Raw genomic sequence first — 26,107 nt, 5'->3', positions numbered from 1 at the left:
AACCGATACCATTCAGAAAAGAAGGATTATGTTTTATGAACATATGACCCGAATGATCCCTGAAAGATTCACCAAACGTATGATCACCTACTTTCAGAGAAGAAAACAAAATGGGCCTGGTTCACAGAGGTGGAGAAAGAAGTGGGGATCACCCATGATGACATCTTGGAGCGTGTCCCACTCCAGGAGAAACTTATGGCGCGGCAGGGTTTCCAAGTAAAGCCAAAACTAAAAACAGGAAAGGTTTGAACCCAGGAGAGGAAGCAGCAACACCGAGGACGAATGCGGGAGCACTGGACAAATATCAGAACACGTAAAGCAAGACAGATCAAATAAAGTGGTCCAAACACGGCCTACACGAAATGAATGAATGAATGAATTTGTAGTGGCTTAAAGGCTTGATGGGCATATTACTAGTGGACGCCATTTGTGTAACATACCCCTGTTATCCAGCCAGGGTACGGGGCCTACTGTTTAACGTGGAATCCGAATCACATCTGGCGACTTCTCATACCGTCGTGAGGTAAAGACTACGTTAAAATGAAGACTGAAAACTACGTGGTCCGACCAAGACTTGGTCACGGAAATTCTCTGTTTTCGCGAACGCGGTTTACCACTAAACCACCAGACATGCTATGAAGAGCTCTTCTATAGGTTTTGATCAGAGAGTTTCCGAGTATCAAAATACGTGACAAGTTGCTGTATCTTTTAACTGTATTGACTTAGAAGCGTAAATTATTTACACAGCCAAGAAAGCGTAGATTTTAGCATTTGACATAAATTAAAACTTTGTATTTCTTATGTAACTCTTCAGGCTTTCCCGGCGAGATCTTGACATGTGGAATAATCGGGTCTACTGCCGGGTGTTTGTGTCGCTCGGCCACGTAACTCGTTGCCTTCTTCAGGTGCTACCTGAGAAAAAAGGATCTTCGTAGACGGCCCTATCTTTTCATTGCGTTAACTTAGAAGCTTAACATTTTTACACCGCCAAGGGAGCGTAAACTTTAATACCTGACATAAATATCAGCTTGGTACCTCTACCCGTCCCTGAGAAAAAGCGGTGTTAACAGACTTGCAACAGACGTCGAAATTTTAGCTTCGACTTCATCTTTCTGGGACTCAGTAGTGAAAGAAGCAACTGAAATTCGGTTGGCAACCAATTTAAGTAATAGAGATAGCGGCTTCAGCTTGGAAAAATCATGGAATCTGGCACTTTCTGTAAAGAACTTGTGACAAAGATGTCGCATCGATGCAGCTCGCAGTTACACGTCAATATCACGTGTGAATCGACTGTGCAGCCATAGATCTAATTTCATGGATATGTTGTACCGCGTCTTTGGCGCCTTGTGTGTCTCTGACCGCATGCGCAGTAGCGAGGTCCGCAAGCTTAAAAGGACGGATCGGGTGCTGGAGCGTCAGTCACCCGGCTCACTCTGAACATGGCAGGACGGTATACAGTCCAAATATCAGAAGAAGAAGTGAAACTTCCCTAATTTTATGGAACAGGAATTAGGGTTTCGTCGGCCAGGGCCATGGATAGCTTAGTCAGACTAAAAAGGAAAAGGATCAAGGACAGGAATTCGCAGCCTAGGCGAATCCTCCGCCTCTCCACAGAGCAATGTGACACCTGCCGATTGACGCCCATCCTGGCATGATGCTGGAGGGGGCGATAACGACATTACCCAATGGGATAAGGACCGAGTGCACCGTGCCTCCAGCCACTAGTCACCAGTAACCATTGTCAGTGGTATCGATTCACGAAAGCCTTGTCCACAGCCCTGCGTAAGGGAACTATATTCCACCTCGTCATCCGACGATTCCCATGGCGGCCTGGTGATAGACTTCTCACTCACTGACTGTCATGCCAAGTCGGCACCACACACTGATGCACCCAGCCACCACGTGGACGCAACTCGACAGTTGTTTCATGTACAGCACCTCGTCGGCCCAGCAGGCCTTCTGGGGACTCCATACCTACCAGTCTCCCCCTTGGCAGAAAATACAAACGGTCATCCGCTCGCGTCCGCCACACCGGCCGTGGTTCGTATGGTTCAAATGGCTCTGAGCACTATGGGACTCAACTGCTGAGGTCATTAGTCCCCTAGAACTTAGAACTAGTTAAACCTAACTAACCTAAGGACATCACAAACATCCATGCCCGAGGCAGGATTCGAACCTGCGACAGTAGCGGTCTTGAGGTTCCAGACTGCAGCGCCTTTAACCGCACGGCCACTTCGGCCGGCCTGCCGTGGTTCGTATCCAGATGCCTTCCTACCAGGATCAGCCCTGCCTGTCGGTGCCGTGGACCAGGTCATGAGTCCCCTTTTCTGACCCCACTTCTCAGTATCCACCGCCAACACCACAAAACAAGAAGATACTTCCTATCGTGGTTTATAATTCCACGAATTACATCAAACTAAACACTAAACTACAACGCCTTATTAAAGGCCAACTGTGGGTAGTGCGTAGTTTTGTCAGAAAGACCATGTCCATTACCTGCTCGACAGGAAGGATAACTACCCTATTGTGAAGTCGAGGGCCATGATTTACTACACACATCAGGCTTCTGGTGATAGAAGAACAAAAATCATAATCAAATACCTTCTCTCCGAAGTTACAGAAACAAACGTCAAGGACGAATTATTTTGTCTCAAGTTCCTGCATACTTTCGTCCACAAATACAACAAGACGGACCCTGACACACAGAAGTTAATCCCATTATCAACCCATGTTGTATGTCACTTTAGGAGAGAAGGCGTCGAACGTATTTATCAAATCAGGTATCTCCCAAGAACGAACGTGCGTATTGAATCATATAAAGGCCGCAACACTTGCGAGACATCAGTAATTACTGCTCACTCTCTTTGTGGTGTGTCAACTGTGCCGGCCCACATGTGTTGGAGTATGGCTAACTTCCGGACAGAAAAACCCACATGTGCCCAATGCTTGTGCACGACCCCCACTATCTAGTCTCCTGGAAGGATTGCCCTATCTAGCAGATGGCGATGAAGTCTTCCTGCCCTCCATGAAGGAAATCGAGGACTAATCAGCCAGCCCTGCCATTGCGGGAAGGCAGCCATTTCCCCGTATTATTGGGCCAACCCAATGCTCATCGAACTACAGACACTCTTGCGCTTGACTCACTTGTGACACAGGGATCCCTACAGCTCCATCCTCTACTTTTCCCGCTGAAGCTCAGTCTCCTCCTGCTCAACCGTCTCCTGTGACGAATACGAACCTCCAAAGAGAAAAGCCATCTGCAGCCTCCTCACACTCACCTTTTTACATGTCCCAACCCTACACTGCTGCACCTTCTTCACGTGTCACAACACCAAATCCTGCCTGCTGTTGGGTTAAGCTCACCATCCAGGATGTCCCCACGGTGGTCGAGACAGATACTTTGTTTTGGATGACATGCGAGAGGTCCTCCGGGTCATCTCCCTGCTCATGCAGCCCCACGTCAGGCTGCATTCACGAAACAGCTCAGAAGATCAATCGGTCAGAGCAAGGTCTCTCAAAGGTCATGGCTCTTGTTGAAGGTCTCAGCCAGATTTTGTTATAATGGCGAATCGCCCACCACACAACAACCAGCCCCTCTGGATCTAGTCATCTGACAGCGTTTGACAGACTGATTCAATGTCAAACATCTAACTTGGTATTCACACATCGCTACTCCCAAGGCAGACTCCTCCTTAAACTGGAACGTAGACTGACACTGTCGCTTTATACTCTCACATTCCCGCACATATACATGTCTGCTCCAGCTGCCAGCCAGAAGCTCTGGATGTGGCCATTTTCGAGAATGCGAGTCCAGTGCGCTAACCACTATGCCACCTCGCTCGGTAGGGAGCCTGATGAGGTTATCCCCAACACTAATCATCCGCCCCCCCCCCCCCCTATGCGCCAAAAATAAAAAGAATAGATCTGTCTGTATGCAAAATTGCGGAGCACAGTGGAAAATTAACAGAAACAGCGTCTCTGAGTCATAAGATGAGCTCTGAGAGTTTCTACTCACTCTCCGGAATGCAGCAGCGACCTGGTGGTGGCGTCGCCAGCATCGCAGCCGAGGAAGACGTAGGAGACCATGCCCATGACGGTGACGATGCCGACGATGACGTTCCAGCCGGCGAGGTAGCGCGCGCGCGGCCGGAACTTGGAGATGACCAGCCCCGAGGTGAGGATACCCACGGCCGAGAAGACGAGCCCGACCGTACCGGTCACCAGGCTGGAGACACTGGCCGACTGGCGGTACTGCGTCTCGATGTACTTGGGCATGAAGATCCAGTAGGGGCTGTAGCCGACGAAGTAGAAGATGCCCGCCAGGTTGTTGCACATGAGCGTCGAGTTCCTCAGCAGCCTCTTGAAGGTCTTCATCATGTCTGATGAGAAAGGAAAAAAAGAAAAACTGCATGAGCGGAGATTGCAGTATTGTTCGTCAAGCAGAGCTGTAAGATTTTGAAGATAAATCCTACTGTGGCTCGAAGCGGTGCTATAGGTGCCTTTTCAACCAGAGGTGTATCGAAGGAGCATCGCTTTAGACTACAGTGAACCATAAATGGAAACTGCAGTCTGAGATACACTGGACAATACTGTCCATGCATCAGTTACCTATTCTGTACCCACCAGTTACAAAAGTTTCCTCAATATGGAGTTTTGTTAGGATTTTTTAACATTCAGACAACACTGCCTTAAGACAAGAAGCGAGAACAACATTGCAACCAGCTTCCTCCAAGAACTGACTTGGAAGGCGAGGGGGCATATCCCTCAATCCGTAGGACATCAGCGTTGACACTCTGCTCCTATGTAGGCTAGTACAATGACCCTGCATGAGGACATCGCACACAAAGCGCATTGATGTAGTCTTGATTTAAATGGTATATCTCAGTAGTGAATGTCTCAAAACAACTTCACTCCGCCAGTAGTACCACACTGTTGGCCACTGGAGCTGTATCATCTAGTATAAAGACAGACGTTGCTGTGCAGACAGAGAGAAAATCGACCCAAGGCACTCTCTGTAAAACGTTTGTCAACAAAGTAGATCCATTTCCCATTCACGTTATAGCTTCCTAGCAAGCTTAACAACTCTGGAAAGAAGACGCCAGGCGGCCGCTGTGGCCGAGCGGTTCTAGGCACTTCAGTCCGGAATCGCGCTGCTGCTACGGTCGGAGGTTCGAATCCTGCCTCAGACATGGATGTGCATGATGTCCTTAGGTTAGTTAGGTTTAAGTAGTTCTAAGTCTAGGGGACTGATGACCTCAGATGTTAAGTCCCATAATGCTTAGAGCCATTTGAACCATTTTTGAAAGAAACGGAAAGTTGAGAATCAATGCTGACCTCGCTACTGATGTATATTGAGCACTAAACCGACCACGCACTGGAGCCCCGAATGGAACGTCTCAAACAACTGAAAGTGTTCTCTGAAAGTGAAGAAAATACTTCCATTTGAGGAGAACCACACGTCGCCGAACACTTGCTGATGTATTAAAAAATGGGACATCCTTTCATAAAATATAATCTGATAATTCAGAATAACATGGCTCTCAATGTCAACACATCCCACCGTTCCCACCCCTAAACACACTCCATATCCTATCGCAAAGCAGCTTTAACTGACTACCTCTCCAAGACAATGAAATCCGCTCCGTCTTACCTCATTCACTATGACTCCTTATCCTTTCTACTCTTGAATAGACCATCCTGTCTACACATCAAACTCCGCCTCACCTTTTTCTTCCCACTATCCACACCATCTCCACAGTTACAACCAAACAGTCCTCCATATTCTTTTTGCCCTCGTCGCTCAACTTTGTACAACACATTTTCTCCTTCATGGACTCTTTTCTCGCAGTGCAAGTCCTTCAGCTTTTAGCCGAAAGTGTAGTATTGTTTTTAGAAGGACGTCACCATTTCTGTGATGTGTTTTTAACGTACGTATTTTGGTTTTTGTCGTTTTGTCTTTAGATTTTTAATTTAAAACACCACAGTCTTAATATTTTTAATGCAAAAAGCCAAAGAATTCATCCCTCGAGCAAAGCACAATTTCTTATTTTTCTTTTTATTCTCCAGACATGTTTCGCTGAAGTTACATCATTATCAGTGGGTTTTACATAGTTTTCTATAAAACAAGAAAAATGTTTTTTACTACTAGCACACACACAAACTTGAGTTTATTAAGACAATATTTACATATCTGAAAAATGGAGAAATTGTTATCACATGCTGCGGATTTCTTGGATTTTGTGTAATTCAACGTAGAACTTACTGTTCTATATTAAAATCTAAGATGGCAAACTGTGGAACAAAACATCTAGATCGAATTACATAGAATCCAAAGTATTCACAGCATGTCGTAACAAGGTGTGTACAAAATTTTGTCCATTTATTTGTGTTCTTGTTGTTGTAGTCTTCAGTCCTGAGACTGGTTTGATGCAACTCCCAATGCTTCTCTATCCTGTGCAAGCTTCGTCATCTCCCAGTTCCTACTGCAGCATACATCCTTTTGAATCTGCTTAGTGTATGGTCTCCCTCTTCGATTTTTACCTTCCACACTGCCCTCCAACACTAAATTGGTGATACCTCGATGTCTCAGAACATGTCCTACCAACCCAGCCCTTCTTCTAGTCAAGTTGTGCCACAAGCTACTCTTCTCCCCAATTCTATTCAATACCTCCTCATTAGTTATGTGATCTATCCATCTAATATTCAGCATTATTCTGTAGCACCACATTTCGAAAGCTTCTATTCTCTTCTTGTCTAGACTGTTTATCGTCAACGTTTCACTTTCATACATGCCTACACTCTATAAAAATACTTTCAGAAACGATTTCCTGACATTTAAATCTATACTCGACGTTAACAAATTTTTCTTCTTCAGAAACGCTTTTCTTGCTATTGCCAGTCTACATTTTATATCCCCTCTACTTCGACCATCATCAGTTACGTTGCTCCCCAAATAGCAAAACTCCGAATACATTCCATTATCCTCGTTTTGCTTTTGTTGATGTTCATATTATACCCTTCTTTCAAGACACTGTCCATTCCGTTCAACTGCTCTTCCAAGTCCTTTGCTGTCTCTGACAGAATTACAATGTCATCGGCGAACCTCAAAGTTTTTATTTCTTCTCCATGGATTTTAATACCTACTCCGAACTTTTCTTTTGTTTCCTTTACTGTTTGCTCAATATACAGATTGAATAACATCGGGGAGAGGCTACAACCCTGTCTCACTCCCTTCCCAACCACTACTTCCCTATCATACCCCTCAACTCTTATAGCTGCCATCTGGTTTCTGTAAAAATTGTAAATAGCCTTTCACTCCCTGTATTTTACCCCTGCCACCTTCAGAATTTGAAAGAGAGTATTCCAGTCAACATTGTCAAAAGCTTTCTCTAAGTCTACAAATGCTAGAAACGTGGGCTTGCCTTTCCTTAATCTTCCTTCTAAGATAAGTCGTAAGGTCAGTATTGCCTCACGTGTTCCAACATTTCTAAGGAATCCAAACTGATATTCCCCGAGGTCGGCTTCCATCAGTTTTTCCATTCGTCTGTAAAGAATACGCGTTAGTATTTTACAGCTGTGACTTATTAAACTGATAGTTCGGTAATTTTCACATCTGTCTACACCTTATTTCTTTGGGATTGGAATTATTATATTTTTCTTGAAGTCTGAGGGTATCTCGCCTGTCTCATACATCTTGCTCACCAGATGGTAGAGTTTTGTCAGAACTAGCTCTCCGAAGGCCGTCAGTAGTTCTAATGCAATGTTGTCTACTCCGGGGGCCTTGTTTCGACTCAGGTCTCTCAGTGCTCTGTCAAACTCTTCACGCAGTATCATTTCTCCCATTTCATCTTCATCTACATCCTCTTCCATTTCCATAATATTGCCTTCAAGTTCATCGCCCTTGTATAGACCCTCTATATACTTCTTCCACCTTTCTGCTTTCCATTCTTTGGCTGGCTCTGAGCCCAATGGGACTTAACATCTGTGGTCATCAGTCCCCTAGAACTTAGAACTACTTAGGCCTAACTAACCGAAGCACATCACACACATCCATGCCCGAGGCAGGATTCGAACCTGCGACCGTAGCAGTCGCGCCCATTGTTTGTTAGAACTGGGTTTCCATCAAAGCTCTTGATATTCATGCAAGTGGTTCTCCTTTCTCCAAAGGTCTCTTTAATTATCCTGTTGATCTCATTTTTGAGACGTTTGTATTCCTTTTTGCCTGCTTCATTTACTGCATTTTTATATTTTCTCCTTTCAGCAATTATATTCAATATTTCTTCTGTTACCCAAGGGGTTCTATTAGCCATCGTCTTTTTACCTATTTGATCCTCTGCTGCCTTCACTATTTCATCCGTCAAAGCTACCCATTCTTCTTCTACTGTATTTCTTTCCCCCATTACTGTCAATCGTTCGCTAATGCTCTCCCTGAAACCCTGTACAACCTCTGGTTCTTTCAGTTTATCCAGGTCCCATCTCCTTAAATTCCCATCTATTCGCAGTTTCTTCAGTTTTAATCTACAGTTCATAACCAATAGATTGTGGTCAGAGTGCACATCTGCCCCTGGAAATGTCTTACAATTTAAGACCTGGTTCCTAAATCTCTGTCTTACCATTATATAATCTTTCTGATATCTTCTAGTAACTAAGAAATACTATCTAGTATATAAGATATTTTTATTTGTGTTCTAGTAGTAAAAAGTATTTTCCCTGTTTTATAAATAAAAATAAGAAACTGTGTTTCGCTCAAGGCGAACCCTCTCCAGAAACAAATCTAATTGTAAATAAAAACAGACGGAAGAATTTCAACCTCAAGAAGATTAATTCACCCCTTTTATGGCTTTTTGAAACCATCAGTGAAGTTTTCATATTTTAATATTTGTTTCATGTTTTTCAAAGATCTTGGCTGTAAAGCGGATGGAATTTTGTACCGCTATGGGCATCCTCTCGCCCCCCCCCCTTCCCCACACACCCGCCCCTATGGGATGAGGATTAAATATGAACAAAGACAAACGTAATACTGTTTGGCTGTTTCTAGTTGTTCTTGTGACTCACATATGTAACGAAACTGACGTTTCTTCACTTGGCTGTTACTGTAGCTGAAGTCTAACAGTGGCGTGGTACTAATTGTGTGCCAGGTATGTGATTGTACTCACCTGGACAAGATTTATGTCTAGCGCGAAGGGGACTCCAATGAGGCAACGACAAAGGCGGAGGAATCCGTAGCACATTGTTTACTTCCATGTTGTACGTACGGAGAACAGAGTTACTTGTAGCAAAAATTTTATTTTGGGTGTTTGTGTCACTTCCATATGACGAGGACCAGAGGTCCAGACGCAGCTGGGTTTACATACCGGACAGAGAGGTCCTCTCGGGCGGGTTCTCAGCTGCCGCCAGGGCCGCTTTGTCGCCCTTGGCCCTCAGCCGCTCCTGCTCGATCATCCGCCGGACGGCGGCGCGAGGCAGCTGCTTCGGGAACAGCCCGATCACCGTCGCCATCACGAACAGCATCACCGCCAGAACCATCCATCCTTGCAACACAAAAAAAGGCCGTCACTGTCGCAAGTCTAGCGTCGTCAATAGGCTAAGCAGTAGTGGAATGGGGACTAATATTCTGGCAGCATGACAAGCAATACTTCATCAGCTAGTGAAATGTTCTTATTATGGCCACAGGAAATTTAAAATAAATTTATAAAAATGATTTCAAAGTTTTCACCAACAGTTGTATATGACGAGAGTTGCATGCTATTCTCATGATGCCATTGTGGTATTTTACGTGTTGTCCAAAAATTTAGTATACAAAAGTTAAACGTTAGTGAGAAATGATAGTATATTGTTAGAAAAAGATATCCATGGCGTATCGTAATTAATATAGAAAACTGACTTAGCTGAGAGGACACGATAACAGAAGCAAAAAACGTTCGAGTAAAAGTTGATCCGCGACCGAGCTATTTGCTACAAAACGGCCAATGTGTGGTTACGGGCTGCCACACTTCAGTATGTAATACTCTTCTAGTTAATAGAAATGCATTTGAAACGTAAAGTTTTCGATTAAGTTCCCATCTAATTATCGTAAACTTTCAGTCAAGGCTTACCTTAACAAGAAGTGCAACCCTTCTTCAGGACATTACATTTTACAATTTACTGTACGCTCCCAACTGTTAAAGCAACAGTTACACGTGAAATCGTCGAAATTGGGTGGAATACTGCATTCGCCGCTACAGAGAGCTACAAACTCTTTTAAACACCTCCGGACCATCTCGTAAAGCACGACAAGTCTGTACAATCACTGCTTCAGTTCTTCGACAGTAGCAACCACACGCAGGAAAGAACCCAAACGATTGGACTTAGGTGATCTTGGAAGCTAAGGCACAGATCCTTCTTCACCCGCTTGGACCATAACTACTGGCACATTACATGTAGTCTTACCCTAGTAGCAAAGTGTACCGATGCCCCATCATTCAGATACCACATAACCAAACTATGCTATGGACTACGGGTGAAATTTGAGCGCAGTTAGATCAGGACTGAACTGAAAAGCTGACATGTCAAATATATTTGCACTAAGACAATATTTCTCAGTGACGTCAGTAGCAGCTGATAACCAGACTTTCATAATAATCTCGCAAAACTGCTAGTTTCTAGACCTATTTTTACTAGAATGTCTGTTACATTGTAATTTCACTGCAGTATTCGTAAATAATTGTGATGTACATTGTCTGAAGTGTTATACACAAAGTCAAAACTTAATAGTCGGCATATAGCATACAGTAGTGCTCAAAACAATGAATTACTTCTGAAACTGAGAATGGGGATGAAACTACATAGCAGATTAAAATTGTGTGCCAGCCCGAGACTCGATCTCTGGACCTTTGCCTTTCGCAGGCACTTCCGCCCGTACCTTCTCTTCTTCCTTACAAACTTCACAATAGTTCTCCTGCGAGTAGGGATATTGCAGTTTTCTTAGTGGTGGGCGTGACAAGACATCCTGTGAAACGTTACGAAATGCCTTTTCCGAAAACTACCTAGAATAGGCAATTCGGAAACCCACTCACGGTGGAGGTATTAGAACTAATGGCAACAAATAGGCCTGACCTCTTTAAAGATATCCGTGTCAGAACTGGTATCAATGACCAGTAGGCAGTTATACCAACAATAAATACCAAAGTACAAAGGAGAACTAAAACAAGTAGAAAGATTTATTTTCAACTATACAAAGAAGCAGTAATGAGGAAATTGACTCTTTTAGTTCAGAACAGAAGCCTATAGAGGAACTATGGCTCAAATTTAAAAGAATATTTGACCCTTCGCTAGATAGTTATGTAACTAGCAGGAATTTCATGATGACAGGGATCCTCCATGGAATACAATCACTATAAAGAAACTTCTAAAGAAACAGAGAGATGCATAATACGTATAAAACGAACCATAGAGCTGTAGATTGGGTGATACTAAATGAAACACATCTGGTTATGAAGAGGTAATGCGTGAAGCTTTCAACGACTACCGCAACAGAATGTTGTCATAAGATCTTCCACAAAACCCAAAGAAATCTGATAGTACGTCAGGGCTGTAAGTAGCACGGTAGTTGGTGTCCAATCACTCACGAATGAGACGAACTGAAATTTAATGCAGTAAAGGAAAACCAGAAGCGCTTAACTCTGTTTCCAAATGCTTCTTTTCATGAGTATTGGCCCAGCTTAATTCTAGTAACACTGAGAAGATGGATGATACAGATATTAGTATCACTGGCGCTAAGAAACAACTGAAATCGGTAAAATTAAACAAAGTTCCAGGACCCGATGGAATCACTGATTGATTCTATAGCCAATTTGTGGCTGAATTTTCGCCTCTGTTAACTATAATCTATTCTTGAACAAAGAACTTCGCTCAGTAGTTGGAAGAAAGCACAGGTCACACCTGTCTACAAGATGGATAGGAGACGTGATCAACAAAATTACAACCAACATCCATTTGTTATAAAACCTTAGAACATACTCTGAGCTTAAACAAACGGAGGTATCTTGGACAGAATGACCTCTTTCATGCCAACATATACGACTTCACTTTTCTCATATGACGTAATGAAAGCCATGGATTAAGGCAGTCAGATAGATGCAGTATTTCTTGATTCCTGAAAAGCGTTTGATTCAGTACCACACCTACTCTTATTATTAAAAGTACGATCGTATGGGTACCAAGGAAAATTCGTGAGTGCATTGTGGAATTTTTGGAGTCATCGACAGATATAGACGTAACTTTGGATGTATTCTAGAGAAGCGTGTTAGGTCCCTTGCTGTTGATATTGTATGTTGGTGAACATGTGGACAATATTAACGGTAACCTCAGACTTTTTCCAGATGATGCAGCTATACTGAAGTACAGTCTGAAAGCAGCTGCACAAATATTCAGTCAGATCTTGATAAGGTTTCAAAGTGGTTCAAAGAGTAGCAAGTTGCTTTAAATGTTCAAAAATGCAAAATTCTACACTTCGCAAAACAGAGATGCGTGGTATCCTATGACCACAGTATCAACTAGTCACAGTTGGAAACGATGATCTCATACAAATACTCGGGTGTAACGCTTTGTAGGAACATGAAATTGAGAGATTGCATAGCATCAGTCGTGGGTAAAGCAGCTAGGAGACATCAGTTTACTGGTAGAATACTGGGGAAATACCATCAGCATGCAAAGGAGATTGGTTACAAATCAAACGTGCGATTTATCCCACAATAGTGCTCGAGTGAGTGGGACCCGTACCATATAGGACTTGTATAGGACTTAAAAGGGCTACTGAAAGCATGCAGACAAAGGCAGCACGAATGTTCACAGGTCTCCTACTGAGACGGAGCTATGCTCTGCAGACATTCATCTATCATATATTCTACATCTTTGGATTTCGTGGTGAAGTTAAAGTTTAACTACACTGAATCACCAAAGAAACTTGTATAGGCATGCATATTCAAACACAGAGATACTTAGACAAGCAGAATACTGCGCTGCGGTCGGCAACGCCTATATAAGACCTCAAGTGTATGGCGCAGTTGTTAGGTCGGTTACTACTGCTACAATGGAAGGTTATCAAGATTTAAGTGAGTTTGAACGTGGTGTTATAATCGGTGCACGAGCGACGGGACACAAAATCTTCGGAGTTAGCGATGAACTGCGGTTTTTCCCGTACGACGATTTTACGAGTGTACCGTGAATATCAGGAATCCGGGAAAACATCAAATCTCCAACATCGCTGCGGCCGGAGAAAGGTCCTGCAAGAACGGGACCAACGACAACTTAAGCGAATCGTTCAAGGTGGCAAAAGTACAACCCTTCCGCACATTGCTGCAGATTTCAATGCTGAGCCATCAACAAGAGTCAGCGTGCGAACCATCCAACGAAACATCATCGATACGGGCTTTCAGAGCCGAAGGCTCATTCGTGTATCCTTGATGACTGCTCGCCGGCCGGTGTGGCCGAGCGGTTCTAGGCGCTTCAGTCTGGCACCGCGCGACCGCTACGGTCGCAGGTTCGAATCCTGCCTCAAGCATGGATGTGTGTGATGTCCTTAGGTTAGTTAGGTTTAAGTAGTTCTAAGTTCTAGGGGATTGATGACCTCAGATGTTAAGTCCCATAGTGCTCAGAGCCGTTTGAACCATTTCTTTTTATGACTGCACGATACAAAGCTTTACGCCTCGCCTGGACCCGTCAACACCGACATTGGACTATTGATGAGTGGAAACATGTTGCCTAGTCGTACAAGTCTCATTTCAAATTGTAACAATCGGATGAATGTGTACGGGTTTGGAGACAACCTCATGAATCAATGGATCCTGCGTGTCAGCAGGGGAATGTTCAAGCTGACGGAGGCTCTGTAATGGTGTGGGGCGTGTGCAGTTAGAGTGATACGGGACCCTTGATAGTCTAGATACTACTCGGACAGGTGACACGTACGTAAGCATTCTGTCCGATCACCTGCATCCATTCATGTCCGTTGTGCATGCCGACGAACGTGGGCAATTTCAGCAGGACAATGCGATACCCGACCACCAGACCCCCAGACATGGACTTTATTGACCATATCTGAGATGCCTTGCAACGTGGTGTTCAGAAGAGATCTCCACCCCCACCCTCCTCCCCGTACTCTTACGGATTTGTGGACAGCGCTGCAGGATTCATTGTGTCAATTCCATGCTGTACTACTTCAGACATTAGTCGAGTCCATGCAACGTTCTGTTGCCGCACTTCTGCGTAATCGCGGGGGCCCTGCACGATATTACGCAGCTGCACCAATTTCTTTGGCTCTTCAGTGTATATCAGTTTCGGGGAGTGGTTTCTCTTTGTTGCCCTTGTATAACTCGACGATAATTTACACTTCCTTGGAATCACTGTCCTGAAGTAAAACAAGCAGCAATTCAGCTAAAGGAGTACTGCTAAAGAACACAATATTATATTCACGGTTTTACCTGGAGTAATTGCAGAAACCTTGATTGATTTGAAGCTGAGTTTAGAAGGAATATTACGGAAAAATAAAAGTGAAATTCCTGCTGCGGTCCTGACCAGTAAATACAGAGATGCTGACTTCAGGTTTGCTTGGTTTTATGAGACAAATGCACGTGCTTCCCAAATGTTTCGACTTAAAAAGCAGGACTCAACCGTAAAACCGTCTATCGTATAACCAGAGCTTTGTTTCGCCATAACTATCAGTATAGTGCGTAGTATTGTACAGTTTAACAAAAAGACATTGAAAATTACAAGAAAATACAATGTGAGTTCATTTTTACTGCAAGTGCGACGTCAAATAGTGGTGTCATTCGGTATTTACAAGTTCAATACTTGATTATGATATAAATAAGTCTACCTATTATTTGCTATTCGTGAATTTCTGGGCCATATAGGAAAAAAATACAAGAAACTGTATAGCCCTACAGAAGATTCGACGGTTGATGAGTAACGCATTCTACTTCAGGGGACATTGCTCATTTAAGCAGTATTTCCTGAAGTCCAATGAAAAGCGGACTAAAAGGCGGCTGTTATAGCAGAATATAGAAATTCCTGTTTCTGCAAACATCTGAGAATGTATATAGGATGATAGTCTGAGGGTTCGTTCAGTCAGTATAATCGTGTTAAAGATCTTTTTATAGATGTTGTTACTCACACAAAAGACTCGGAGAGAAACAAAACCAACATAACAGCCATGTGAGTGTCCTATTTGCAAAAACCTTGACTGACTTGAAGCTGAGTGTAGAAGCAATATTACGGAAAAATAAAAGTGAAATTCCTGCTGCGGTCCTGACCAGTAAACACAGAGATGCTGATTTCAAGTTTGCTTGGTTTTTACGAGACAAATGCACGTGGTGTTTTATGTTCCGATCAGCTCTCACTGTTTAGTTCAAAATAATCAATGCAAACTGATGGCAAGGCATGTGAACATACAGGAGCCTGTAAAATACCTGGCTTTCTACAACCGCACAAAGGGACCTACGAACATCTGTAGTGTTGGGCTCAAAACAAACACATACCCCCCTGCTGTGCTCTAATTTTTAAACTTCTGCAGATTATACCCCCAATTCATTTACAAAATGAACATCAGTAAAGATACACAAAGAAAGGTATTCGTCAAGGAACATAAAATTAACATATCATGGAAAAGGTTGTCATAAAATTACTAATAGACATATATGCCACGTTATTAGAGAGACTGAAGTTGTCTCTGATGGATAAAGGAATAAAAGCATATACCAGCAGCAGCAGGAGGAGCGACAAAAACGGGAGGATTTAAGAGCTAGGCCACACTGCAGAAAATGAAGTACTTTCGTCTCTGTCGTAGCAAAAATGTTAACTAGCTTTCGGCCTAGTGAGCTACTTGCAAGAAACTGTGAAAAAATGCATTTTTATGTTTTATTCACAAAATGTTTAGCGAATTACAGTATTTTCATGCTACAAAAAGTTTTGTGGTATCATTCTGAAGAATTGTTTACATACTAAGTCAAATTCCCTTTATTTTGCACGTAATAATTTCATTGTCATTAAATGTTTAAAGGTAAATACTGTTTGTACTTAAGGAATTAAAAGTTTAAAAAAATTGTTTTGTTTTTATCAATGAATAATTTTTCTTATTGACAACAATAAATATAATTTTTGATAACACTTATCTTTGCAGAAATATAATTTAAAATATATACATGAACACATAACGTCATTGCTTAAGTAGAATGTAACAAAGAAAAAAGCAGGGAGCCAAAGTTTAGTAAGACCAGTCACTGACCAGCTCAATGCTGAAATCAGTGGAACCTTCTACGTCAGCATCTAGTATTCAAAAAACTCCAGACCAAAATGACGTGCAAGAAGATGTAAGATTATCTCAGTCTGAGAGTGACTTTATAGGTAATGAAAAAACTGACAGAAATAACAAAAATTAAGAGCCAGCTAGAGAGGACATTCACGGAGAAACTGAAGAGCTCAAGGAAACTGTAGAAAATCTTGTAGATAATTGCAACTTGAATGAAAAAGACTGGAAAAGAGGGCACGAGATAGAAAGGGAGAAAATGAAGAAGGAAACTAATATTTTGTTTTCTGACGTCTTTTTGTTTCTGTACACATGCAAGGCAATAAGGATAATATGAAAGGTGCTAACCGACATCAGTCAACCAAATGGTGAGAAAATTTCGAGAACCTAGATGGCATATTCAACTAAAAACCAAAGTTTCTACTGTTTTTGCTATAGGCTTTTTCGCACAGACGCAAGTTTGAACAATACATCTAAATTTGCTACTGTTTTCAAGCTTAGTGCTAAGATGTTCTAAGAAAGTGTTTACGACCAACAGGCTTTTCCTAATATCTGTATTGGAAAAAGTGGCTTTTATTAGTAAATATTTATTTAAAAAAATTACTTGCTCCGCGCCAGAATGGCTGGGGTTTCCCTACGTACCGTGCGCTGGCGTAACTGTCTTTCTTACAGCTAGCCGCAGCACTCAACCCCACTATCTACAAACATAAAATCTCAGAAAAACATCAAACTTGTTTTCCAAAATGGAGATAAGTCTAATTGCCCATACTACAATTGATCATGTTACCCAGACAGCATGTGAAACAGTAAACAGGAAATGGAGAAATATTTTAAAAAGATTTCTAGACATCACGATGGTTTTGCCTGAAAAAAGATCTTGTATTCCGCGGTCACAGAGAGTATACGCTGCGGGAAGCAAAGGAATTTTCTGTAGCTGATAAACTTATCTACATATGATGCTGTATTGAGAGAAAACTTGATCAATCTAGAACAGTCCACTCAATCACAATCGGGAAAAGATTTTCAAGCTATTTATACCCCACAACACCAAGTGAATTGATCTCACTTCTGGTTGGAATTCTTAAATTTTAAGTGCTTACAAAAAATTCGAAGTATTTTTGTATCATCTATGACAGTATGTAAGGTACTCCTTATTTACAGATTACATTTTACTCTATTATTTCCCAAATTTACATTTTACGCTGATTCAGAAGCAGTCAATAAGCTCTGGCAGCAACGCGAAAGGCATAGCAGGCAGTAAGATTACGATTCCCACGCTGGCTGAAGAAGTCGCTGGACCGTCTGGCATTGCATGTAGACAGTGGGGTTAAGTGCTGTGGCTAGCAGTGAGAAAAACAGTTACGCCAGCTCACGATACGTAGGGAAACCACAGTCATTCTGGCGCGGAGCAAGTAATTTTGTTTAATAAAAATTTACTCATAAAATGCACTTTTTTCCAATACAGATATTAGGAAAAGCCTGTCGGTCGTAAACACCTTCTTAGAACAGCTTTGCGGCGGAAGGAAGTAGTCATTTCAATAAACAAATGAACAATGCTTAAGATATCGAAGTTGTACGAAGAGTAACGACGTTCCACGACTATAAGTACGAGATCTAGACTGCGCGCCATTCGCCAGTCGCCCATAGGATACCTTCCAATCTAGTTCCGTCGTAAGACAATCCTCTCGGGAAACATCTTGTTTTGAGTTAAAAGTGATGGATTGTTTCAACAGTGTCAGATAACGGCGTTTGTAAATAAACATATCTTGAGGGCAAGCGACAATATTATTTCAACTAACATAGCTTCCCGCTTTCATCACTTAGAAAATACAGGATTCACTTTCCAGAGAACCCGATGGTGCTGATACTGCTTCTGCGTGGGGCGTCAGCTACGAGAGGTTCTCGACAGAACGGGTAGGAGGAAATCGCAGGCGACGACTGACTTAGATAATCTAAGGACGGTTTGTCTTAATCTCTGTGAATCCCGAACGGAAATGCACGACCAGTCATACTATACGCCTCTTATGCCATCTTCTACAGACTTGCCAACTATATTGTGACACTTCCGGATATTTAGTAAAAAAAAGAATGGGGAATCCTAGAAGCGCACCGGACATCTCGCACGTTGATCAAATCAGTGAAATCATTCTTTACGTTCACGTAGAAAGCAGAAAAGCAAAAGTAAAGGAGTCATTTTTAGGTTATTTTCAGCAAACAGCGAAGAAAGCCGTTAACGGAACAGAAGATCTTTGCAGATACTGAGGTTAGGTTAGGTTAGTGTTGTTTAACGTCCCGTCGACAACGAGGTCATTAGAGACGGAGCGCAAGCTCGGGTTAGGGAAGGATGGGGAAGGAAATCGGCCGTGCCCTTTCAAAGGAACCGTCCCGTCATTTGCCTGAAACGATTTAGGGAAATCATGGAAAACCTAAATCAGGATGGCTGGAGACGGGATTGAACCGTCGTCCTCCCGAATGCGAGTCCAGTGTGCTAACCACTGCGCCACCTCGCTCGGTGCAGATACTGAACAGGATCATTTGTACAAGACCTAGATTAAAGAGTTCATTCAGGAGTTCAAGGAAGAATTTATGAACTTAATCCTAAAGCCTTGTTTGTACAACTCTCTCAGTCTGTGCGGCTTAAACGGTTTTGCAACAGCTGTGACTTTTGGGAGAAACTACTCTCATAATTTCAGTTTTTGGTCGCCTTCAATACCATATTTCGTTGTTTTTGTATTAGTCCGGTTATTATTAACGTTGCTAATATAGTAAAACCATATAGTTGTTAGTAAGGGTTTGACAATTTGTGTCCAGCCTATCTTTGGCTATTCTGAGCCAACATTTCACTGTTTTTCATCTGAGTGCTTATCTCAGATCCTTGCTGACTTTTCAGAGGCACAGTTGAAAACCATCTCCGAGTATCACTCCTCTTTTGATCTCTGACAATCCAGAGATTTCTCCTAGAAACTTGGCCATTTGTTGCTACAAATTTTTGATAATGTTTCTAGTGTATGGACGCTATTTCGTATTCTTGATAACGTTGTCTTTCAGACTTACGTTTTTTTACCAATAGCAGGAGATATTAAAAGTTTTAGAGATAACTGGCTGTGGGTAGTTAACAAACATAGGTGGTAAGTGGGAGACGTGTATAGTGGGTTTGAAGCTGAGGCTGCGGGAGGCGTACTCACCTATCCACCAGGCGCCCAGCCAGCGGGGATCCTTGGTCGTGATGGTGGGCGTCAGGCTGGGAGAGATGAAGAACTTGAGGCACAGCGAGGCGAGCGAGTAGCCGATAGCCGGGCCCAGCATCCGCAGGAAGTACGATAGGCCTGCAAGCAAAGTGCAAGTGCGTCACTGCAAGTTTACGATCGAGTATATGCGTAGCTGGAACATCTGAGGGAGCAGATATTATTTCTCCCTTACAAAAATCTAATTTCTAGTCATTTACCCTATCGGTCTACAAACATCCTTCTCCCTCTGAAACCTCTATTCTCCCTTAGTCAGACATTTGTCTCTCCCTCTTCAACCGAACTTCTCCATCAACCTTCCTAACTCCTCTTCCACTCAATCTCCGATGATAGAGACTGCCAGACTGTTGTCTGCTGAGCACGCTGTAAACACGATGGCATGACAGTTGAACGTCAATTACCAACTTATGCTTGTAAACAAAGCTCCTAACGGTATGTGTTGGTGACATTCGCAGGAGATAAAACAACGACATGCTGTAGTCACGCCGTACTACGTCTCTCTAATCCAATTACATGCACATCTCTTCTATGTCCATGTGTGTAGATGTTGGTTGGGATACCGGCTGATCAATTTGGAGTAAACAGCTCTACATCATCTGTCGTAAATTTTGAACTCTTTATTAAACTACAGCATTTTCTCATTGTGTGATGCAGTTATCATATAGCGGAAATGAAGCAAATGTTGAGATTTTTTTTCAGAGAAGAGCCAGGAAATAAACGGAAATGTGATTTGTATCGACAGTCTTACCGCCAAAGTAGAGTTCAAAAAAATTTAAAAAGAAACCATTACGTAGGTTAGCAGCAGTAAACCTTCAGCCGTAAATTTTGTACTGTTTATTAAGCCACTGGATTCGGTCTCACATTACATCGTCATCAGGTCCCTTGGCAAGAGTAAATCGGATAATGGCCTGTTGAAGTAAATCGGATAATGGCCTGTTGACGATGTAATGTGAGACCGAATCCAGTAGCTTAATAAAAAGTGCAAAATTTACGGCTGAAGATTTACTGGTGCCCCGGGTTCCCGGGTTCGATTCCCGGCGTGATGGCTGGGTGTTGTGTGCTGTCCTTAGGTTAGTTAGGTTTAAGTAGTTCTAAGTTCTAGGGGACTGATGACCATAGATGTTAAGTCCCATAGTGCTCAGAGCCATTTACTGGTGCTAACCTACATAATGGTTTCTTTTTTAAATTTTTTGTGAGCCCTCCTGTGGCAGTAAGACTGTCGATACGAATCACATTTCCGTTTATGTCCTGGCTCTTCTCTGAAAAAGTCACAACGTTTACTTCATTTCCGCTACATGATAACTGCATCACACAATGAGAAAATGTACTACCTTATCGTCAGTGAGAACTCATGTGAATATTCTTTGTACAACAGAAGTAATCTACCCTTTCAGCTCAGATCGTAATTTAATTCTAAGGTCGAACTGAACACTTTCCAAAGAATGTAGGTACGTCGAACTAATTGTCGTCGTAGATATACAGTTTCCACACTAGTCACTCAGCCAAACTTTTACTCGCATTTGGATTCGTAGGACAAACGAATCGTGTCCAGGTGAAAGGAATTGGAGGCTTACGAAAACCCAGCAAGACCCGGACACGAAGTGCGTGCGGAAAAGAAAACACGGGGAATGACAAAATGTTTTCGGTAACACGTATCACTGCTAATCTGGCTAATCTGGAAATAATAGACTATAGGAATTCGGTAACTAACCAGGCGGCACGAACTGCCAGTGGGGAAGAAAACATTCGAGTGCCAAAACGTTTCACGCAATAACGGCAAGGTACTTTAAGTCTCGTGGCATATTCGTTATTCAGTGACGAGCATACACGATCGCTTTATGACTCGTATTTTAGATTTCACATTACTCAAGCCCGTGCACTTTCCGAAGGTGGTGCTATACAGTTGATGTTGCACGCCCTTGCTGTAATAAACTCTTTCCTCGTGTTTTCTTCCAGTGAAACGTTAGCGACTCAGAACGAAATAGTTTATCATTTACTACTGTTGAACGTTGAATTGGATGCCAGAGTTGAAACACAACTTTGGTAACACCCTATTCTAAAAACTGTCTACGCTCTACGATAGGCAGAAAGCCTAATCAGACAGTGGAGTGACGAAAGTGACCTTCAAAACTTCGGGCAAGTTCGCCTCCGTCTCCAAAATAATGATCTCTCTTTCTTCTCTGTCATGGTAAAAAGTTTTCTTCCGACGTCTGGGTAGCTGTTCCTGTAATGTTTCTTGGTCTTTACATACAGTAACGTAATTAATAGTGCTCCCTTTATACAGGGTGATTCAAAAGTAACTGTACTCACTTCGTGGGTGTAATGTGTGATCAAAATAAGAGTAAAATGGTAAATAAAATCTGTCTGAATTTGCTTTATTTCCTAGTTCTGATGCGTAACATCATTTATGGTAGGCATTACATCATGGGCCAGTACCGGCTTTTGGCGTGTCGCGTTCGCCTGCTTATCGTCTGATGTTGCTTTGCACACACCTCTACACTACTCAACTGATTCTGGCACGAAATGACTTTGTTTACTTGACTTTTGTGTAGTCCATTGTACTCTATAGCTCTCTTGTAGTGTAGTGGCACCAGATGTACTACGCACATTAATTCTATCGTTAGTCCATAGCCTACAGTCCTGTGTAATGGAAATTTTTGGAAATTTGTGGTAAGATCTTATGGGACCAAACTGCTGAGGTCATCGATCCCTAAGCTTATACACCATTTAATCTAACTTCAGCTAATTTACGCTAAGGACGACACATACACCGATGTCCGAGGGAGGACTCGAACCTCCGACAGGGGGAGCCGCGAGGAGCGTGACAGGACGCGCGGTCACTGTGTACTGTACGATGGAGTACTCAAATGCCGCGGGGAGTAGGCGCGTGGTCTGGGCGCCTTGCCACGGTTCGCGCGGCTCCCGCAGTCGGAGATTCGAGTCCTCCCTCGGGCATGGGTGCGTGTGTTGTCCTTACCGTAAGTTCGTTTAAGTTAGATTAAGCAGTGTGTAAGCATAGGGATCGATGACCTCAGCAGTTTGTCCCATACTTAGCACAAATTTCCAAAAAAAATTCCGTACTCAAACGCTAAATGTGCGGATATGCAGTTCCTTTACAGCGCAGCAGAAAGACAACGCACGAGTAACAAGAAGACAGCATGTTGAAATTTTTCCAAACAGAAGAGTACCGAACCATCACACTTTCACAGTTGTGGACAGGGGTGCGCCACGGTTAGGTCGGCGTTAACTTGATGGAGTGCGTATAGAGAACATTTTGCAAATAATAGATGAAGAGCCGACCACAAGTAGCCGTCGTGTAAGTACCACTGTGGGGGTTCCTCAGTCAACTGTATGGCTCCTGCTTCGGAAACAACAATTCCACCCATTTCACCTACAGGAGGTGCAGGAGATGACGCCTACAGACCACGCTAGACGTCAGGCTTTCTGTCAGTGGTTACTCGAGCGCCAGGCTGCTGATTTAATGTTCGGTCGTCATGTGCTGTTGACGGATGAGAGACTCTTTACCGGGGCGGGTATCGTGAACGCTCATAAGCTGCACGTGTGGGAGTTTGAGAATCCTCAGCTGACTACAGTACGAGGATATCAACATCGTTTTGCAGTGATCATTTGGTGTGGTATAGTGGAGGATCAGTTCTTCGGACCACATGTTATTCCACAGTGTCTGACAGTCAGGGTGTATCGACAGTTTTGGAATATCAGTTGGGTGGTCTGTTTCACTCTGTACCGCTCGCTAAACGAACTAACTTACGTTTATGCACGACGGTGTCCCTGTACAATTCAATTGGAAGGCAACAGAGTACCTCAATCTTACTTATCCCAGTAAGTGGTTAGGTCGTGCGGGACAATTTCTTCGCCCGTTTGATCTCCGAACCTTAACCCCTGGACTTCTACCTTTGGGGCTGTCTCAATGAGCTCGTGTATGGTGTTGCAACTGAGAATTTAGCACAACTACAGCAGCGAACTAAAAATGACAGTGCAACTGTGCAGAATGGCATGAACGGAGCCTGCAAGATCCCGAGAGTGTGAAGATGGTGAGAACATCGCGGTCTTCGTCTACAAGGACATAATTTTGAAGATGTACTGGGCTTAATGTACAGTACTAGTTATGTTGAATTTTGGATCCCTTCGTTTCGTTGCTTTCTGAGAAGAACTAATTTTATGTTGTTTGTTTTGCTCTTGTAATGCCTACTCTACTACACAACTCTGAAATAAACAGTTTCAGGCAAAACTTTATTTAACATTTTACGCTTATTTTGATGCATTCATATCACCCACAACGTGTGTACGGTTTTCAATCACCCTGTATATTTCAATAAAATCTCTGCTAGTCGTCGTGGTATTGCACTGGGTAGACGAAAATAAATTCTGGGGTTTGTGTCAACACACTTACTTTACTCTCAACTCTTACTGTCTTTTACTGAAATACATTTTTCCCTATATATTGGGTGGTTTCGGATACCACCGCTAAACGTTGACAGCTTGTTTGATGTGGGGAGCTTTTGGTGTCCAGTGGACGTTTACAGGCTCACTTCTCCGGCTCACTCGAGAGTGCGGGACAGATTTTGTGCGGCCGGACACTGGGGCGGGGAGTGACGACAGCACTTACTGATGAGAGCCGGCGTCTTGGACTTCTTGATGTTGTCGTCCATGTAGGAGGTGCCCAGCGTGTAGTAGAGCGAGCCGCCGATGCCCGCTATGAAGTTGGCGCCGAACAGAATGAGCTGCGGCGCCAGGCTGCCGGCAGAGCTGTCGCACGGCACGCCCCCCTCTGGCCGACACAGCACCTTGCGCCGCTCCTCCTCTGCAAAGCGCGTGTTACTCATGAAGATGGGTGTTGAAACGTGCGAAACGCACGAAGTCAAATACAATAGAAAAGCAAGTCAGAGTAGTCAATGTAACACTTCTCCTGAAGGAAACGCCAGAGACCGCCATTTATTACTCTTACTAATTTTGAAATTCATGACATAACACAATTAAAGTACAAGAAAATATAATTATTTTTGATAATATTACAACAAAAACGACAGATGGCGATGACGTCACTTGCTGAATAGCGTAGATCAGCTATTCTTGCACTGTGTTCCGTGGAACTCTGGGGTTGCGTGGAGACCGCTAAAGAGTTTCCCGAAATTTGAATTTCTTGTTTCAAACACTCAAGAAAGTAGCTACAAAATAAAAATTAAAGGTTTTCGATATCAGAAAACAGAATAACAACAGCCCTCGCTTGCACTTACTAATTTCCACAGTTGGTACAATTGCGACTCAACTACTGGATAACGCTGTATTTAATAGAGACCGACGAGTCTTGGCCTGGTATGTGTCTCATCGATATGTGAAATTTGGAACAGGAAAGACTGAGGATTGGGATATTGTGGTCTGGAGCCTGGGATGGGTGCTGGAGTTTGGTTCTGAGGTGACGATATGGGTCCTAGGTTTATTGCTGTTCGGTTACGTTAATAGCGGCACGTAATTATAGATTAGGAAGAGGAAACGATATGAAGCTGTGTTGGGACAGATTAAGTGGAAATGGGAGAGGGGAGGGAGGATATGTTAGAGTAGGAGCGGCAGCAGCCCAATGTTGAGTAGAACTGAGGAAACAATGGTGTTTTAAGCTTCAAGTTTATAGGGTGAATAGCATCTACAAAGATGTTCGAGGAAGTTCAGAAGAAAGAGTCGCGGGGCGAGGAGGTTGAGAGAAAGGGGTATGAGGCTAGAGTTCAAATTGGTTCAGATGGCTCTGAGCACTATGGGACTCAACTGCTGAGGTCATTAGTCCCCTAGAACTTAGAACTAGTTAAACCTAATTAACCTAAGGACATCACAAACATCCACGCCCGAGGCAGGATTCGAACCTGCGACCGTAGCGGTCTTGCGGTTCCAGACTGCAGCGCCTGTAACAGCACGGCCACTTCGGCCGGCGGCTAGAGTTCAAGTTCATCCGGTAGCGGATGTGTTTAGGAGAATGAAGACAGATACAGCAGGCGAGGTGGGAAACTTTATGGTCTAGGTCTTGTAAAAAGTGCTAAAGTTTTGGAGGTATGGAGATGTAAGCTGTGACGTCGAAGATGGAACGCCATATTTAATTGTAGACATTTAAAATATATGCTTGCAGTCTTCAATCCGCATAATCTATGGCAAGATTATTCTGAAAGCATAAGCGTTTCATCATGTAAAGACATACAATGTTAAGGAATTGGTCTTTCTTGCTTGAAAGTCGTAAACTTAGTAGCACATTCACGAGATGTCTGTAATAAAGATTACATCACCTGGCAACAAGCTTTCTGGATCCATGAGAGAAACCAGACTATTGATTTCGCCAGAACAACTGGAGACACCTGAGAACTAAGTATAAATATGGCCAGCTTGTTCATAACCAAAAGCGTTTTATGTGATTCAGATTCACAGATCGAAAATTATGTAATTATGTATCAAAAATGCCTAAAAGTGGTTTTATGTAAAACAGGTTACCACAATATTAAAATATTATTCTACACTACTTTCAATACTGCTTAGTCTTGTAATTAGTAGGTTCAGGTACTTGGTCGAGACTTATATACTAGGT

General features: G+C 43.0%; 1 protein-coding gene across 5 annotated transcripts in view; it reads right to left on the bottom strand.

The window, feature by feature from the left end:
• The window catches only part of LOC124759419 (solute carrier organic anion transporter family member 74D-like), a 225,265-nt gene that overhangs the window by 43,880 nt on the left and 155,278 nt on the right, over positions 1-26,107 (bottom strand). For all 5 annotated transcript variants that reach the window (XM_047249096.1, XM_047249093.1, XM_047249092.1 and 2 more), the window contains 4 exons: positions 24,152-24,346; positions 19,465-19,605; positions 9,354-9,530; positions 4,016-4,379 (listed from right to left, as the gene is read on the bottom strand). In XM_047249096.1, the coding sequence (XP_047105052.1) occupies positions 4,016-4,379; positions 9,354-9,530; positions 19,465-19,605; positions 24,152-24,346 (877 nt within the window). The remainder of the gene's footprint in view (positions 1-4,015; positions 4,380-9,353; positions 9,531-19,464; positions 19,606-24,151; positions 24,347-26,107) is intronic.

This window comes from Schistocerca piceifrons, chromosome 1 (genome assembly GCF_021461385.2).
Source record: "Schistocerca piceifrons isolate TAMUIC-IGC-003096 chromosome 1, iqSchPice1.1, whole genome shotgun sequence".
NCBI lineage: Eukaryota > Metazoa > Arthropoda > Insecta > Orthoptera > Acrididae > Schistocerca > Schistocerca piceifrons.
Note: the sequence above shows the minus strand (reverse complement) of the source record. Positions and strands in the feature narration are given on the sequence as shown.